The sequence below is a fragment of the Crotalus tigris genome, unplaced genomic scaffold, assembly GCF_016545835.1.
Source record: "Crotalus tigris isolate CLP2741 ecotype Arizona unplaced genomic scaffold, ASM1654583v1 scf7180000024465.619267, whole genome shotgun sequence".
Taxonomy (NCBI): domain Eukaryota; kingdom Metazoa; phylum Chordata; class Lepidosauria; order Squamata; family Viperidae; genus Crotalus; species Crotalus tigris.
Genome location: NW_024100636.1, coordinates 37,105 through 56,368, shown reverse-complemented (window position 1 = coordinate 56,368; position 19,264 = coordinate 37,105). Strand labels below are relative to the sequence as shown.

Here is a 19,264-nt window from a genome sequence, read left to right as displayed (position 1 = left end):
GCAACTTAGACCTAAAGAGCAAAAAAAAAAAGAAGTACTTTTTTTTCACACTGAATGACCATTGTATCATTTCCCCATGATCACACGATCAAAATTCGGACGCTTGGCAACTGACTCATATTTATGACGGTTGCGGCATCCTAGGGTCACGTGATCCCCTTTTGCCACTGGTTGACAAGCAAAGTCGGGGGGGGGAGGCCAGATTTCACTTTACAGCCGTGCTACTAACTTAACAACTACAGTGATTCATGTAACAACTGTGACCCCCCCCCAAAGGTCGTACAATGAGACGCAACTCACTCAGTAGCTACTTTGCTTAGCAGTGAACTGCCGTAAGTGGAGGACCGGAGAAACCCTTATCCCCACATCTAGCTAAGTGCCATTTTTGGCAACTTTGCCTGCTTGCTGCCAAACTGCTCGGAGGTTTTCATGCAGGGATGGTAACCCCAGGTGCTTTTTTTTCTTCCAAAAACTTCTGGGGAATGGGAAAAGGTTATCCTGTTCCTACGTTGGATAATGTCCTTGCATAAACTAAAAACAGCGAAACAGGAGCTACGCAATCCTTTGTGTTCCTGTCCTGACAAACCTGTTCTTAATCTGTACATTCTGTAAAAAACAAAACGAAACGTATGTTTTTGTATTAGGGATTCCAGTCTGGAGAATTATATGTGCTGTTTGTATCGGAACCGTTGTTCAGACTTGACTCATCCCAAAGAAAGTTTTATTTCTAAGGCCAAATTCTGCTCAGTTCTGGATACCCCATTTTAACAGGAATATGTATGTATGTGTGTATGTATGTATGTAGTGCAACACTGAAGTGCACTATTAGGGGCAGCGCAATGGTGAATAGAATGTGAAGGATGTGTGTATACCATGTATGTTCTTATTTGTGGTTTTTACTTGTGTGTAGTGTGCAATGTGGACAGCACTTAATTTCGTTGTGAGTTACACAATGACAATACAGATATTTTATTCTATTCTAGTCTATATTCTGCTCTATTCTATTCTGTTCTGTTCTATTCAATTCTAGTCTAGTCTTCCATTCCTTATTTTTTCTATTCTCTTCTCTTCTCAATAAAGATTCTACTCTACTCTACTGTATTTCGTTCCGTTCCATTCCATTCCATTCCATTCTATTCTATTCTACTCTACTCTACTCACTCTATTCCACTCCACTCCACTCCACTCTCTTATGTTCTGCTCTATTCTATTATTCTATTCTGTTCTGTTCTATTCTCAATAAAGATTCTATTCTATTCTATTCTATTCTATTCTATTCTATTCTATTCTATTCTATTCTATTCTCAATAAAGATTCTATTCTATTCCATTCCATTCCATTCTATTCTATTCTTATTTATCTTTTATGATTGTAAGCCAATTTTGAGATGGATAACCAATACATTTTATAAATAAATATACAGGTAGTCCTTAGGGGATCACGTGACACCCCCCCCCAGAATACTGCAGCTGTCATAAATATGAACCAATTGCCAAAGATCTGATGTGATCTCATGACGACCAAAACTGGATGCAATATTCCAAGTATAGTCTTGCTTATTGGAAGCCAGCTGAGACGGTCACACCGCTTAGCAACAGAGTTTCCGGTCCCAATTTATGGCAAGCAAGGTCTACCTGCAGACTGTCCATTGCCCTTTTCAGCTCTCAGGCAGATATAATACCTGTATGATTCTCGTGTGACACCATTAGCCGTGATATTGGGCTGGTTGCTGCTCGAATACGGCCGATCTTTCGTTCAGCCTCCAATTTTTTTTATTGATTTTGTCTCCCTCTTTTTTTCCCCAGATTGACGACATCGTTGATGGGGCTGTGAAGCCTCCCCCCAACAAATACCCCATATTCTTTTTCGGCACCCACGAGACGTAAGTGCCCACTTTGGGAGGTTTCTGTGGGTGAGTCGGGGGATATAAGCAGTGTGGGATCACCATCCCTTTCTCTCCAAACCCTCCCGTTTCTTCTTTGCTCTGTCTGTATCCTGCAGGGCATTTTTGGGCCCCAAGGACCTCTTCCCTTATGAGAAGTACAAGGACAAATACGGGAAGCCCAACAAAAGGAAAGGTTTCAATGAAGGATTGTGGGAAATCCAGAACAACCCTCACGCCAGCTACAGCGCACCTCCAGTGAGTCTGACGTCAGGTGGCCTGTTCTTGCAGCAGAAGAGGATCTTTGTAGCCAAGGGCTGAACTGCTGGATATTCTGGCTGGGGAATTCTGGGAACTGATATCCACTTCCTAGCCAGGGAATTCTGGGAATTGAAGCCCACTTCCGAGCCAGGGAATTCTGGGAGTTGACAGTCTAAACACCCCAGCTGGAGAATTCTGGAGGTTGAAGCCCACTTCCTAGCCAGGGAATAATGGGAGGTGAAGTCCACTTCCGAGCCAGGGAATTCTGGGAGTTGAATTCCAAACATCCCAGCTAGAGAATCCCGGGAGTTGAAGGTCACTTTCTAGCTGGGGAATTCTGGGAGTAGAAGTCCGCACACTTTGCATTTGCCAAGTTTGAAAAACTTTGCACGAGACTTCCAGCTGCTGTCATGAATCTGCTTCTCATTTGCCAGGCTCTTGACTCTGCATTCCTCAATTAAATTGAGTCATGTTCAGAGACCTCCCCACTTTTTCAACCACTGCTCTCTTTTTGTCCCTTTCTCTCCTTCCCTACCCCAATAGCCACTGAGCTCCTCCGACAGCGAAGTTGGCGATGTCGACCCCGTCAGTGGAGGAGGGGGAGGAGGAAGCGACGTTCCCGGGGAGGAAGGCTCGACCCCAACCACAGGGGTCGGCGCAGCAGGGATGACCGTGGAGAAGGCGGAGAGCGACGAGTCGGACAAAGGAAGCGATCACAGCAGCATGAAAAGGAAACCGTTAGCCATGAAAGTGAGCAATTTCCGGACGGTGCCGATTGGGAGCAGCACCGCTGTTGGTTCTCGGCTTTTTTAACCTCTTGACCCCAGGCCAAACCTGAATTGTGGTTGAGAACTTGGAAGCTAGTCAGGTCTGGATGGGGATGAACGAGAGCTTCATCCTGGCAACACAAAGAGCAGGTAGTCTTTAACTTACAACCATTTGTTTAACAACCATTTGAAATTACTGTGGCACTGAAAAAAGCGTTTTGCCACAGGTCCTCACACTTATGACCGTTGCAGTGTTCCCCACAGTCATGTGGTCAAAACCTGGCATCATGTAGCCTCCTCCTCACACTCTCGCCCTTTGCAACTTTCCCAGCCAGCTTCGAACAAGCAAAGTCAATGGGGGGAAACAATCATCAAATTACGAGCGACTCACTTAACAAGCAGCGATGGGTGTTCCGATCCCAATTGCAGTCGTAAGTTGAGGACTACTTGTCGCTCTGTGTCTTTAAAACCGTCCGCATTCAGGGAAGGTCCGTTTTGAATTCTGGAGGGAAGAGGCTCATTTTATAATGGGGGCGGGAAGCTGGTATTAGGCCAGGGGTCTTCAACCTTGGCCCTTTTAGGACTCGTGGACTTCAACTCCCAGAATTCCTCAGCCAGGCATGCTGGCTGAGGAATTCTGGGAGTTGAAGTCCACGAGTCCTAAAAGGGCCAAGGTTGAAGACCCCTGTATTAGGCCTTTTGCTCATCTCCAACTTGGAACCAGGCATCTTGCTGGCCATCCCCTCCCACCCTGGCCATCTCTTGGATAGACTACTGTAAGGCACTCTACATGGGACGGTCCTTGAAGACCGGCTGGAAGCTTCAGCTGGTCCAGGAGGCCAAGCTTCTTAGGCTGTGATGGGTGCCAGCTGGTTCACCCATTGGAATTCTTAATTGTTTATTTGCTTTCTCCGTCAACACAAAAAATGGCAAATTCAAACGAGCAAGATGACAAAAAGAAATTAAAAATCTGACGGGGACGATAGGCCCGTCAGTGCATTTACGCACCCCACCCCCCCTTAGGAACGTCTTAAATATGGGGTGAGGCCCGCAGAAGTTAAGTTAGATTTAAAACTCTGGAAGTTAATACCAGAGACAAGTGAATCGGGTAAGATATTCCAGACTTTGACAATTCTGTTACAACAGTGGTTCTCAACCTGTGGGCCGGGACCCCATTTGGGGTCGAACGACCATTTCATGGGGGTCGCCAAACAACGCAGTCCGCCATTTTTTCCCCCCTTTTCCTTAGCTGTGCTACTCCCTTTTATTCTATTGGCTTTTGAAAGCCAATAGAATAGACTCTCTTGAATAGAGTCTAATTCTATTGGCTTTCAAAAGCCAATAGGAATTGTCCAGGCTGTCTCTGCCCTGCTGAGCCCGCCAAAAGTCCCATTCTGCAAACGGTGCTGCACCAGTTGAGTAGTCCTCGACTTACGACCGGTTGAGTAGTCCTCGACTTACGACCGGTTGGGGGTCGCGGCATTAAAAAGGTTGAGAACCACTGTGTTACAAAAATAGGATTTTATTTTATTTTTTAAATCACGTTTAAAGCTGCTTAATTCCTCTGGGTGCAATTCGAGATGCTGGTTTATCACCTTGAATGCTCTTTAGGGCTCAACCCCTGGGCATTTGGGAGGGGGGTTGTTCCTCCTTCCAGAGGTCCCAAATGTGCTTTTTCACAAGGCAGCTGGACTTTTTTTCTCTTTGAAGACATTTCACTTCTCCTCCCAGAAGCTTCTTCAGCTCTGACTGGATGGTGGGGGAGTAGAAGGATTTATTCGCCTTGCAGACAGTTGGTCATTTGTCTTCTTTTAGAGAATCCTTGATGCCCACCTGGAGGCTTATCTGTGTCGTCAGGATCACCTGAGCAGTGCAGATGGGTGTGGAACCTTTTTTGGAACTGTAAAACAGAATTTCTCAAAGGAGGCAAATGACCGGCTGTCAGCAAGAAGTATAAATCCTTCCATTTTCCCCCACCATCCGGTCAGAGCTGAAGAAGCTTCTTGGATGAGAAGCGAAACTTCTTCAAAGGAAAAACAAGAAAGTCCAGTTGCTTCCTGAAAAAAAGCAGCTTTGGGACAACCAGGACCTGGATGACTAAGAATTGCCTCCATTGGTTTTGCCCATCTGTTAAAATTTTGGAGCAGGGGTCTTCAAACTTGTCAACTTTAAGACTTGTGGACTTCAACTCCCAGAATTCCTCAGCCAGCCCTGAGGGCTGGCTGAGGAATTCTGGGAGTTGAAGTCCACAAGTCTTAAAGTTGACAAGTTTGAAGACCCCTGATTTGGAAAAGGAGATTTCCTTCACCCACGGAAGCCTCAAATCATCTCTAGCCCCACAAGTAAGTCCTCCCCAGATGCTGAATGCCCTTTTCTGGAATACATTTCCCTGGAGATTGGCCGAGTCTCTGGACTCCTTGAGTTTTCCAAAACATGAACATCTTTGCTTTGGGAATTGCGATGCCTTTTTGATCCTCCCGCTGTGGGAATATTTGTTTGGGACTGACTGTCCCCAGTGGTGCCTTGGAGGAATTTTAATTATGTATTTTGACGTGCTTTGTTAAGTACATCACGCAGAATCGATCGCGATTGGACTGGCATATACAGAGAGTCCTCAACTTCACAGCTGCTCGTTTAGTGAACAAACCGACTAATGATCATTTTTTCACACTTAACGACCATTGTTGCATCCCCACGGTCAGGTAATCAAAATTTGGACGCTTGGCCACTGGTTCCTATTTATGACGGTTGCCGTATCCCAGGGTTACGTAATCCCCAAAGCCAATGGGGGACGCCAGATTCACTTAACAACCATGTTACTAACTTAACAGCGATGCTTTTAACAACTGCGGATAGGTCGTTAAATGGAAGGTCGTTAAATGGGGCAAAATTCACATCTCTCTTGCTTAGCTGTGGAAATGTTGGGCTCCATTGTGGTCGTAAGTTGAGGACTACGAGTATGCCATATCATTAGCACTTCTATCTTGGCCCCTGCTGGGACTAGGCGATCCACTTAGTAACGGGTAGTCCTCAACTTACGACCCCAATTTAAAAAGTCTCAAGTGGCGATCGTATGACTCTTTTGCAAATTCATGCCAAGCGCCCGAATTTTGATCACATGGCTGTGGGGATGCCGCAAAGGTCATCAGCACGAGGGCCGACGATCATTCACTTTGTCCGGTGCACTTGTAACTTTGGGCGGTCGCTAAACGAAGGATTGCAAGTCATGGACTACCTATAAATCTTTCATCCTTACCACTTGCTGTAGAGCAGGGGTTCTCAACCTTGGCAACTTTAAGACTTGTGGACTTCAACTCCCTTTGCTGGCTGAGGAATTCTGGGAGTTGAAGTCCACAAGTCTTAAAGTTGCCAAGGTTGAGAACCCCTGCTGTAGAGGGACGATGGAGAGCATCCTGTCATACGGCATCACTGTCTGGTTTGGAAGCATCCCTGCTTCGGACAGGAAGGCGGTGCCGAGAGTGGTGAGGACAGCAGAAAAGATTATTGGCAGTTCACTCCCTTCTATCCAGGACGTGGCATAGAAGCTTGAGCAGGGTCCGCAGGATTGTCTGGGACACTACACATCCTCTCCACAACCTGTTGTTACCTTCTGGGAGGAAGGGCTCTGTGCCATCCGAAGCAGAACATTCAGATTCTGTAATAGCTTTGTACCATATCCAGGAAGCCCTTGACTTCTTGTTGTTAGTTGCGAAGTCATGTCCAATCCATCGCGACCCCGTGGACAACGTTCCTCCAGGCCTTCCTGTCCTCTACCATCTTCTGAAGTCCATTTAAGCTCATACCTCCTGCTTCAGTGACTCCATCCAGCCCCCTCGTTCTCTGTCGTCCCCTTCTTCTATTGCCCTCCATCTTTCCCAGCATCAGGCTCTTCTCCAGGGAGTCCTTCCTTCTCATTAGGTGGCCAAAGGACTTGAGTTTGCACTTCAGGATCTGGCCTTCTAAAGAGCAGTCAGAGTTGATCTCCTTTAGGGACTGACTGGTTTGATCGCCTTGCAGTCCAGGGGACTCGCAGGAGTCTTCTCCAGCACCGTAGTTCAAAGGCCTCCATTCTTTGGCGCTCAGCCTTTCTTATGGTCCAACGTTCGCAGCCATACATTGCAACTGGGAAAACCATGGCCATGACTTAGGTCCACATAATTGAGCCCACAATCTGCTCCTAAATCAGACATGTCAAACACAAGACCCGGGGGCCGGATGCGGCCCGCGAAGTGGTTTCATGTGCCCCGCAAAGCCATCTTGGAAACAGTGAGGGAACGGCCCCCGCTGCCTTGACCCTGGCCCAGGCCAGCCGGGAGCCAATGTACAATTTTGTGGTGGCCATCTTGGCACTTGCCCTGGTGGACCATGCCTTGGCACTTGCCCCAGTCCCACCCCCTTCTGCCAGAGACCCTCAGATCTGTCCCACTCCTGCCCAGGCTCCCACAGGCACCCTTGACGCAAACGATGTAGAGCTGGCCACGCCCACCCAGTAGGCCACACCCACTCTATCCACGCCCACCCAGTAGGCCGCACCCACATTGGCCACACCCCCCCTTAGGGCAACCGCAATGCTGATGCGGCTCTCGGTGAAATTGAGTTTGACACCCCTGTCCTAAATGAAACATTCGCCCCATTTTACGACCTTTTCCTGCCACACAGTAGTTAAGGGAGCCGCTGCAGTTGTTAACTCAGTCATAGGGTTGTTAAGTGAATCCGGCTTCCCCAGTGACTTTGCTTGGCAAAAGGTCGCCTAAGGGGATCACATCACACACACACACACACACACACACACACACACACGTGCCCCCGGGACACTGTCACCGTCGTAAATATGAATCAGTTGCCAAGCATCCGAATGGAAAACACGGGGACCACGGGGATGATGCAAAGGTCGTAAGTGTGAAAAAATGGTCGTAAGTTGTGCCGTTGTAGCTTTCAACAGCCTCTAAGCCAGTGTTTCTCAACCTGGACAATTTTAAGGCATGTGAACTTCAACTCCCAGAATTCCACAGCCAGCAATGCTGGCTGTGGAATTCTGGGAGTTGAAGTCCACATGCCTTAAAATTGTCAAGGTTAAGAAACACTGCTCTAAGCGAACTGTTGTAAGTCAAGGACTACATGTGTTTGTGTGTGTGTGTGTGTGTGTGTGCGTGCACACAGACATGTATGTATTCTTTTGAGAGCAAACATCAGAATTGCATTTTTTAATGTGTGCCAGTGCGTTCACAGAAAAACAGTGGCCTTAAAGCTTATCGTAAATAAAATAAAATAGAGGAAAGGGATAAATTAGGCCATCTCTGATGCGGCATCCAGATTTTATTCCTTTTCTCCTCTCTTAGATGCCGGTAGCGAAACGAGCCAGGAAATCTTCAAGTGACCTTGAGCAGGCCAGCCCCTCTCCTTCGGAGGAGAACTCCGAAAGCTCGTCTGAATCGGAAAAGTACAGTGACCAGGTGGGGTTTATGTGGATAGAACAGTGGTTCGCAATCTTTTTAATGCCGCGACCCCCTACCGGTCGTAAGTCGAGGACTACTCAACTGGTGCAGCACCGTTTGCAGAATGGGACTTTTGGCGGGCTCCGCAGGGCAGAGACAGCCTGGACAATTCCTATTGGCTTTTGAAAGCCAATAGAGTTAGACTCTATTCAAGAGAGTCTATTCTATTGGCTTTCGAAAGCCAATAGAATAAGAGGGAGTAGCACAGCTAAGGAAAAGTGGGAAAAAATGGCGGACTGCGTTGTTTGGCGACCCCCGTGAAATGGTCGTTTGACCCCAAATGGGGTCCCGACCCACAGGTTGAGAACCACTGGTATAGGGTTTCCTGTTTGAGCAGGGGATTGGACTAGAACAGTGGTTCTCAACCTTTTTAATGCCGTGACCCCCAACTGGTCGTAAGTCGAGGACTACTCAACCGGACGTAAGTCGAGGACTACTCAACTGGTCGTAAGTCGAGGACTACTCAACTGGTGCAGCACCGTTTGCAGAGTGGGACTTTTGGCGGGCTCAGCAGGGCAGAGACAGCCTGGATAATTCCTATTGGCTTTTGAAAGCCAATAGAGTTAGACTCTATTGAAGAGAGTCTATTCTATTGGCTTTCAAAAGCCAACAGAATAAAAGGGAGTAGCACAGCTAAGGAAAAGGGGGAAAAAATGGTGGACTGCGTTGTTTGGCGACCCCCGTGAAATGGTCGTTCGACCCCAAATGGGGTCCCGATCCACAGGTTGAGGACCACTGGGATAGAGCCTTTACTCTGTGACCTGTGGAGTTATTTAAAGAAGGTGGAGGGACCATAATATGAGTGGGAGCTGTTGTATTTTCCCACCCACCCCCCACCCCCAAGCTTTGAGACACATTTTTCCTCTCTCTTATATAAAAGTCATTCTACTCTCAGGAAAACTAAGGAGAAATTGCCTGACAGTGAGAACAATTCATCAGTGGAACAGCTTGCCTCCAGAAGTTGTGAGTGCTCCAACACTGGAGAAACCAAGCTGGAGAAATTTTGGGGAGAAACCCCTGCAGTTGGAATTGGTGCATTCCAATGTGACTAATTTTTTTTTTTAAAAAATTTTGACTGATTACTTGGATGAGTAACGAAACATTTCTGATTAACAACCTTTGGCCCAGTTGCCAGGATTTTAACCTTTTTGAGATATCCCTTGTTGGAGGTTTTTAAGAAGAGACTGAGGTTTGTCAGAAAGGGCATAGGGACCCCTGTCTGAACACTGGGTTGGACTAGATGACCTCCAAGGTCCCTTCCAGCCCTAAGATTCTATCATTTCGACTGCGTTCAGTACGGATCCATGCTGATAATTGTAATAATTGGAAGAAATTATTTAGTCATTCGAAAACAGTTTGTAGGAGTGAAAGGAAGTCTGCGAACTTTTTATATCGGGTGGGCGATTAATTTTCCAAAGGGGGGTCCCATGACAAACTGGGACTGTTGGGGAAGGCCGAACCAACCAGGCTGTGCAATTGTGTAGGCACCCACACCTGCACATAATGTATATTGAAAATTAGCAGTCTCCTTCAAAATAAGAACAATGCAGTTGTATTGCGTGCGTGACGTATACTTCTTTATATTTGATTTCTAATTTCTGATGGACCTTATGCAGGCTGGACAGGCAGAGCCAGAGGGATGGATATGGCCCAGAGGGAGGAGGGCATAAAATGCCCAGGTCTGCTTTAGATGGATCCATACAGTGATCTATAACATGTTTATCTTTTTAACAGATCAAAGTTCTGTGGTTAAACGAGGCCGAACAGTAGATGGTGCCATGTTCTTAACGGAATGCATTAAGCCAATATTACATTTATTTGTTTGTTTGGTTTTTTTTAATTCCCCTTTGATTATTTTTATAAATAACTCAAGGCAGTTATCATACCTAATAACAGGTACCGTGTTTCCCCAAACATAAGACACGGTCATTCATATATATATATTAATATATGTTATTAATAATAATAATAATAAAGTTGGAAGGGACCTTGGAGGTCATCAAGTCCAACCCCCCCCCCGCTCAGGCAGGAAACCCTATACCATTTCGGACAAATGGCTGTCCAGTCTCTTCTTAAAAACTTCCAGTGTTGGAGCATTCACCACTTCTGGAGGCAGGCGGTTCCACTGGTTAATTGTTCTCACTGTCAGGAAGTTTCTCCTTAGTTCCAGGTTGCTTCTCTCCTTGATGAGTTTCCATCCATGACTTCTTGTCCTGCCTTCAGCTGCTTTGGAGAATAGGTTGACTCCCTCTTCTTTTGTGATAGCCCCTCAAATATTGGAGGAAAGGAAAGGGACAGGGATAACAGTTGGAAGGGACCTTGAAGATCTTCTAGTCCAACCCACTGCTCAGGCAGGAAATCCTATACCATTTTGGACAAATGGCTGTCCAGTCTCTTCTTAAAAACTTCCAGTGTTGGAGCATTCACCGCTTCTGGAGGCAGGTTGTTCCACTGGTTAATTGTTCTAACTGTCAGGAAGTTTCTCCTCAGTTCCAGTTTGCTTCTCTCCTTGATTAGTTTCCATCCGTTGCTTCTTGTCCTGCCTTCCGGCGCTTTGGAGAATAGCTTGACTCCCTCTTCTTTGGGGCAGCCCCTGAGATATTGGAACGCTGCTATCGTGTCCCCCCTTGTCCTTCTTTTCATTAGACTAGACATTGACACAGCATCCCCACAGTTACGTGATCAGAATTTGGGCACTTGGCAACCGGCATGTATTTACAAGGGTTGCTGTGTCCGGGATGTGTGTGTCATGTGATCACCTTTTGCAACCTCCCCAGCCGGCTTCCGACAAGCAGAATCAGTTGGGGGGGATCCTGATTGGCTTAATGACCTCATGATTCAACAATTGCTGTGAGTCGCATAACAACCATGATAAAATCGGGTGCAACACATTTAACCCTGGCCTTGTTTAGCAACAGAAATTCTGGCTCCCAGTTTGCCGTCGTAAGTCGCAGACTACCTGTTATGTTTGAAGGAGGGAACAAAGTCTCCTCTGCTCGTCCTTAATGTTGGGGAGAGGGGGAAATATTTAGGAAGCGAGGGGGCTTCAACGTCCTATTCCGTGTCTCCCGATATAGGACTTCACTCCAGAGAAGAAACCGCCTCCGAGGGCTTCGCGACGGGCACCCGCCGGAGGATGGAAGAAAAAGGTAAGAGGTTTTTTTTTTTTCAAAATCTCTTCCTTAGAGAAGTTTTATCAATTATCTCTGAAAATCCAGGCTCGGTTTAGAACCTGCAACTGTGTAACCAACATCAGAAACAAAACTGTAGGAGGAGTAATACAAGCAGGTGTTGGAGTCAAGAGCGGGCTTAGCCTAGAATACCTCCGTAGCCACAAGTGAACGAAGTCCAAACCCCCTTTAATTCCATTGACCCGTATCTGACTCCTGCCAGGTTTTCCCAAAAGTCAGACCGACCCCGAAAATAAGCCCTAGCTTGATTTTGGATGGTGGGCCAAAAAGAGAGGCACCTGCGCTTTCTCTCTCTCTCTCTCTCTCTCTCTCTCTCTCTCTCTCTCTCTCTCTCTCTCTCTCTCTCTCTCTGACTCTGTGAGCTGACAAGCTTATTGGGTGGGGCTCCTGCCTTGGCTGCATCTCTGCAGGAAGCAGAAGGTCAGGAGAGAGCCAGCCCAATAAGAATGTCTGTCAGCTTGTTGGAGAACAGCATGAAGCCAGCTTGCCAGAAGATCAGAGAGAGGGAGAGAGAGGAGGGGGGGAGAGAGAGAGTGAGAGAGAAAGGGAGAGGAAAGAGAGGGAGAGGGGAGAGAGAGAGAGAGAGAGAGAGAGAAAGAGAGGGAGAGAAAAATAGGGAGAGGAAAGAGAAAGAGAGGGAGAGAAAAAAGAGGGAGAGGAAAGAGAGAGGAAGAGGAAAGTGGGATAGAGGAAAGAGAGAGAGAGAAACAGAGAGAGAGAGAACTCATGCACAGCAGCCTCTATTTCTTTTTGGTTAAGCTCTTCAATCAACTCCCCATTCCTTGTGTGTACGCGTGCGCACGCAGGTTTTGCGCCTCCCAGTGTTTTCTCTGGGAAACGGGTCCAAGTGGCTCTTTGAGTGTTTAAGGTTGCAGACCCCTGCCCTACCCCAAAAATAAGCCCTAGTTTTGCAGCGAGGCGCACGCCTAAACGTCAAGCTAGTGTGGCCGGGTGCTGCCCCACGTGTCCCGCACCCACTACCCGTTGCAGCCTGCCTCTCCTCGCCGGCCTGCTTCTTCTGCGGCGTCCCCCGGCCGGCATTTTGCAGTCAGAGGCCTTTCCGGAAGGCCGGGGGACGCCGCAGAAAAAGTGGGCCGGCTGGGCAGGGCTGTCGTTGCCGGATGTGAGTGGAAAAGATCCTAACCATCACCACCATCACCTCCGAAAATAAGACCTGGTGCCTGTTTTGGAGGCAAAACAAAAAATAAGATGCTCTTAGGGAAACACAGTAGCAGGTGCTAATGATGAATTGAGAAGATTCGGGGGGGGGGGATAGGTATTTTAGCAATAAATCAGTTTAATGGGACTTTCACTTGTGGACCTGAACTTTGGCGCCTGGTGACAACCATCTGGCTGCTTAGCCTCCCACTCAATATGTTGGCCTTATGTTGGATTAAACCACGGTTTCTTCAGGTTGCCAAGGGTGAGGAACATTGGCCTGGATAAGGCCCAACTCTTTAGAATCCCCTAGGCCAGGGGTAGGCAACCTTGTCTCTTTTACTCCCAGAATTCCTGAGCCGCCATGGCTCAGCTTGGAAACCTCTCCCTTTCCCCTCAGCCTGGCTGGCTCAGGATTTCTGGGAGTTGAAGTCCACGAGTCATAAAAGAGCCCAGGTTGCCTACCCCTGGCCTAGGGGATTCTGGGAGTTGAAGTCTCAGACCAGAGTTAGGCAACCTTGGCTCTCTTATGACTCGTGGACTTCAACTCCCAGAATTCCTGAGCCAGCATGGCTCAGCTTGGAAACCTCTCCCTTTCCCCTCAGCATGGCTGGCTCAGGAATTCTGGGAGTTGAAGTCCACGAGTCATAAAGTTGCTATAGTTCCCTGTCCTGAGGGATGAGGTTAGGACAGGGATAGGCAACCTTGGCTCTTTTATGACTCGTGGACTTCAACTCCCAGAATTCCTGAGCCAGCATGGCTCAGCTTGGAAATCTCTCCCTTTCTCCTCAGCATGGCTGGCTCAGGAATTCTGGGAGTTGAAGTCCACGAGTCATAAAAGAGCCAAGGTTGCCTACCCCTGGCCTAGGTTCACCTCCAATAGCTTCAATTCTTCTTCGGGACATCATCGGTTGCGTCTAGCGCAAGCTGTCCTCAACTTACATCGGATCTACCTATTTATTACATTTTACCAATAAAGCAATTTAATTGGACCTTGATGTATCTAATTGATCTTTCGCATCTAACTGGGACACACCTTGTCTTTAATGTATAGGTAGGGCTCAACTTACAACCACATACGGGATCGGAGCATTCGTCGTTAAGCAGTGTGTTTGTTAAGGGCTGCAGCTGATTGCCTCTTTTTTTGCCCATGGTCGTTAAGCGAGACATCCCCTGACTTGCAAATTCCCCTGCTGGGCTCCCCATTGACTTTGATTGGTCGGAAGGCAGCCAGCAAGTGACGAACCCAGAGCGTAAAATCACGCTGGGTGCCAAGCGCCTGAATCAAGATCACAAGACTGGGGGGCTACTGCGAGAACCGCAAGTAATACAGGCGGTCCTCGACTTACAACCGTTCATTTTAGTGCCCTGTCAACGTGACAACAGCACGTTGGAAAAAAAGTGACATACGGCTGCTTTTCATTCTTACGACCGTCGCGGCATCGCCACGGTCACGTGTTCAAAATTCGGACGCTTGGCAACTCATCTTTGTGACGGTCGCAGCATCCCGGGATCACGTGATCCCTTTTTGCGACCTTTTGACAAGCCAAGTCAATGGGGGAAGCCAGATTCGCTTAACGACCTAACGCAGTGTTTCCCAAACTTGACCATTTTAAGGCATGTGGACTTCAACTCCCAGAATTCCACAGCCAGCATTGCTGGCTGTGGAATTCTGGGAGTTGAAGTCCACATGCCTTAAAATGGTCAAGTTTGGGAAACACTGACCTAATGTAACAACTACAGCGGCTCGTTTAACAACTGTGGCCAGAATGGGGCAAAAATTCACTTAGCCGCTCTCTCGCTTAGCGACAGAAATTTGGGGCTGCCTTGCGGTCGTAAGGCGAGGACTTCCTGTGAAGTGGTCGATTCGGGGGCAACTCACTTTAGCGACCACCTAGCTTAGCGATGGACGTTCTGGTGCCAGCAGTGGCCGTCGTAAGTCGAGGGCTGCCTGTGCAGCAGGCCGTTGATCAGAGTTCCTGTGCAGCAGAGAGGCGCCCCCTGCTTCGCTAGATCTGGGAGAGGCAGGCCTGGCTTTTTGGAGGGAGGGGAAGGTCATTGTGCAGGACGGAAGGACCCTGATCCGCTGCCTCTGGCGTGGCTAAGCCTGCTTTTTGTGTTAGCAGAAAATCGAGTCGGCCTCCGACTCGGAGAGCAAGGCCGACTCCGAGGAGGTGGAGGAGGAGGACAACAATGACCGAGAGGGCAGCCGGGCCCCCACTCCCAAGTCCGACTCTGACTCCAACTCGGATGAATCCGTCAAGAAGCCCCCCCGCGGAAGGAAGGCAGGTAAGGAGCCCGGATTGGCTGCCAGAGCTTTTTATCTTGGGCAAAGGTGCCTCTCCATTTCTTCCTTCCTTCCTTCCTTCCTTCCTTCCTTCCTTCCTTCCTCCCTCCCTCCCTCCCTCCCTCCCTCCCTCCCTCCCTTTATTTTCCTTTGTTTCATTCTATTCCTTCCTTCCTTCCTTTCCTCCCTACCTCCCTTTATTTTCCTTTGTTTCATTCTATTTCTTCCTTCCTCCCTTTCCCCGTCTTTCCTTTCATTCTTCCTGCCTTCCCTCATCCCTTCCTTCCTTCCCTTCCTTCCCTTCCATCTCTCCGTCCCTTCCTTCATTATTTCCTTTCATTCTTTCTTTTCCTTCCTTCCCTTTCTCCTTCCCTTCCTTCCTTCCTTCCTTCCCTCCCTCCCTCCCTTTATTTTCCTTTCTATCATTCTATTCCTTCCTCCCTTTCCCCATTCTTTCCTTTCATTCTTCCTTCCCTCTTTCTCTTCTTCCTTCCTTCCATCTCTCCGTACCTCCCTCCCTCCCTTTATTTTCCTTTCTATCATTCTATTCCTTCCTTCCTCCCTTTCCCCATTCTTTCCTTTCATTCTTCCTTTGTTCTCTCTTTCCCTTCTTCCTTCCTTCCTTCCCTTCCACCTTCCGCCCCTCCCTCTTTATTTTCCTTTCTATCATTCTATTCCTTCCTTCCTCCCTTTCCCCATTCTTTCCTTTCATTCTTCATTCCCTCTTTCCCTTCCTTCCATCCCTCCGTCCCTTCCATTATTTCCTTCCATTCTTTCTTTTCCTTCCTTTCCTTCCTTCTTTTCCCCCTTCCTTTCTTCCTTCCTCCCTGCCTCCCCTCTCCCTTCCTTCCTTCCTCCCCCCGTCTCCATCTGAGACAAATCTTCTTCCACGCTAGCCTTCTAGGGTGGGGGTTGGGGGGGGGGGAACCTGGATTCAGGAAAGCTGCACTTCAAGATGCCTCTTTCCAAACCAACCCTCCTCCTTCCCTCCCTCCATCCCAGCTGCCGAGAAGCCACCCCCCAAGCCCCGTGGCCGGAAGCCTAAACTTGAGAGACTTCCCAGCAGCTCCAGCAGCGACAGGTAAGAGTCGGAGACATTCCACCCCCCTCCATGCCTTGGACTCTTCCTCCCGCCTTTCTCTTCGGCCCCCTCCCAGCAGCGACAGCGACGTGGACCGCATTAGCGAGTGGAAACGGCGGGACGAGGCGCGCCGGCGAGAGCTGGAGGAGAAGCGGAAGCGCGAGCAGGAGCAGGAGCTGCGCCGGCTGCGGGAGCAGGAGCGGGAGGAGAAGGAGCGGAAGCGGGAGAAGGCCGAGAAGGGGGAGGCGGAGGCGGCGGAGAGCGAGAGCAGCGCGGACAGCGACACCCCCAGGAGGAGCAAGAAGGGGCAGCACAAGGCGGCCCCCTCATCCTCGGACTCTGAGGCAGAGAAAGAGGTGAGCTTGAGGGGTGGGGGGGATACCCAGGGGGTCTGGGCGACAGTTTCCAGAGTCCTTTTCTTAGCCAGAGCTTCGGTTCGGGAGCCGCCACAGCACAGAAAGGTTCTGGCAGGTTGTTGGTGCACAGGCTTGTATTTTGAGAGCCAGTGTGGTGTAGCCAGGGAGTTCTAGTCCCGCCTTAGGCGTGAAAGCCAGCTGGGTGACTTTGGGCCAATCACCAGGAGACGGTGAGTTCTAGTTTCCAGGCATGAAAGCCATCTGGGTGGGCCAATCACCAGGAGACAGTGAGTTCTAGTCCTGCCTTAGGCATGAAAGCCAGCTGGGTGACTTTGGGCCAATCACCAGGAGACGGAGAGTTCTAGTTCCGCCTGAGGCATGAAAGCCATCTGGGTGACTTTGGGCCAATCACTAGGAGACGGTGAGTTCTAGTCCCACCTTAGGCATGAAAGCCAGCTGGGTGACTTTGAGCCAATCACTAGGAGACCGTGAGTTCTAGTCCTGCCTTAAGCATGAAAGCCATCTGGGTGACTTTGGGCCAATCACTAGGAGATGGTGAGTTCTAGTTCCGCCTGAGGCATGAAAGCCAGCTGGGTGACTTTGAGCCAATCACCAGGAGACCGTGAGTTCTAGTACCACCCTAATCCTGAAACCCAGCTGCAGTTGTTAAGTTATTAAGACAGTTATTAAGTGAATCTGGCTTCCCCACTTGCTTGTGAGAAGGTCGCAAAACAGGATCCGTGACCTCGGGACTCTGCAACCGTCATAAGTACATGTCAGTTGCCAAGCTTCTGAATTCTGATCACGTGACCACAGGGATGCTGCAATGGTCGTGTGAAAAACAGTCATAAGTCACTTTTTTCAGTGCCATTGTAACTTTGAACGGTCGTTAAACGAACTGTTGTAAGTCGAGGCCTACCTATACTCGCCTTGCTTTTCGGCTGCCAAAATCCAGATGTCACATCTCCACAGTTGACTCCTTTACACCTTTGCGGTGCCTGCTTTCTTCTTATAGAAAAACCCGGATTGAATGTTATCTGCTTGAATTAATTAAATTAAGTCGGTTCCTCCCTTTGATCAGCTTCCTTTTTCTACCTCAAGCGTGCTGCTGAGAAAAGATGAAATTCTGACGGGCTATGGAGTTCGTGTATTTTATTTATTATTTACTTATTAAATGGATTTGATGTCTTATCTCGCAGTTTACTGCATAGGAAACATGGAAAAAAAAACCCGCTAAAATTGTCGAGTCTAAAATGACAGAAGAGAGAACAGAATTGGTACAGGTAGAACGTCATGGTTCCGACGGATGAAACCCTTCAAAAGAATCTTTATTTTGACTAGCATAATATCGGCACTGCATAATCGAAGCCAAAAATTGAATTCCTCTTTCCCTGGGCACATAGAATCAAAGCACAATTCCTCCTCCAATTAACGGTCATAAATCACATTCCCCAATTAGCTTGAAGCGTGGGCTTCCTCTCCAGTTCTCCAGCCCGCCAATTCCTTATCAGTTCTGGTTACAATAACCTTGTTTCTCAGGCTAAGTTTAGTGTTGTTATGTCTAGCTCAGTGGTTCTCAACCTTTCTAATGCCGTGACCCCATAATACAGTTCCCCATGTTGTGGTGACCTCCAAGTGGGTGTGGCCACCAATAAGAGGGAGTAGGACAGCTAGGGAAAAGGGGAAAAAATGGCGGACAGCATGGTTTGGCGACCCCCGTGAAATGGTCATTCGACCCCAAATGGGGTCCCGACCCACAGGTTGAGAACCACTAGTCTAGCTGGACTCTCATTCACCCCCCCCCTCTCCCAGCATCATCTAACTCTGTTTCTCAACCTTGACAATTTTAAGGCATGTGGACGACAACTCCCAGAATTCCACAGCCAGCAATGCTGGCTGTGCAATTCTGGGAGTTGAAGTCCACATGCCTTAAAATTGTCAAGGTTGAGAAACACTGATATCTAACTCTAAAAGCGAAAGGGAAAAAGATGGCTGTTGTCGAAGCAAAAACATCCGATGTGAGCAGCGTTGACATCCGGCACCCCTTACAAAAAAGGATAAATCCTGTAATATAAACAAAAGCACAGGTTAGGGATTGCCTCTCGATTTGTTAAGGTGTTTCTTATAGCCCAGCATGTCTTCAAAGAGTGCCAGGATTTCCGCCAGTGACAATCTTGGGATCAAATTCGTCGTTCTCTGCTTGCAAAGGCTGGGAAGTTTTCAACTGCCTGGGACCGATTCTTTTTTCTTTTTTTCCCCCACACAGGTAAAAAAAGTACCGAAAAAGCAGCCGTCCTCAGATCATTCGAAGAAATCAAGTCAAAAGGAGAAGCGAGGCCAAGGAGACGAGAAGGCGTCTCGGAACAAGTGAGGGTCTACGCAGGGTTATTTAAGGTTGACGTGGTTTCCCCCCTCGAAATTCAGCTTAATTTTGGGTGGCAAGGAAGCAAAGAAAGTTTGTACGCCCACAGGCCAGTTTTCTCTACAGCATTTTTATCCAAGTGCGTCGTGTGCTTTTACATTCCTTCCATCAATGTATATGTATTTTCATACCAACGTTTCCCTAGCAGAGAGTTCCCCAACAGAAACAGACTGCCAATCCAGGAAAAGGAACTCCTGGAACATTATTTTACCTAATATAAAACTTTACTGAATAAATCACTTTGGCACAGAAGAAGCAAAACCAGATCTGGGTTTCCCGCGCAAAAGCAGGTGTAGTTAATTCCCCCTTTTCCCTCCGGGTCACGCAAAACGTCCACCAATCTGTTTTGTTCATTTTGCTCAGT

General features: G+C 48.2%; 1 protein-coding gene across 1 annotated transcript in view; it reads left to right on the top strand.

Annotated features, from left to right (window-relative positions):
* HDGFL2 (HDGF like 2) overlaps positions 1–19,264 on the top strand; it is a 42,583-nt gene that overhangs the window by 8,598 nt on the left and 14,721 nt on the right. The window contains exons 2-10 of the mRNA XM_039332850.1: positions 1,806–1,882; positions 2,002–2,140; positions 2,687–2,893; positions 8,250–8,363; positions 11,483–11,554; positions 14,881–15,043; positions 16,044–16,122; positions 16,199–16,478; positions 18,745–18,845. Of these exons, the coding sequence (XP_039188784.1) occupies positions 1,806–1,882; positions 2,002–2,140; positions 2,687–2,893; positions 8,250–8,363; positions 11,483–11,554; positions 14,881–15,043; positions 16,044–16,122; positions 16,199–16,478; positions 18,745–18,845 (1,232 nt within the window). The remainder of the gene's footprint in view (positions 1–1,805; positions 1,883–2,001; positions 2,141–2,686; positions 2,894–8,249; positions 8,364–11,482; positions 11,555–14,880; positions 15,044–16,043; positions 16,123–16,198; positions 16,479–18,744; positions 18,846–19,264) is intronic.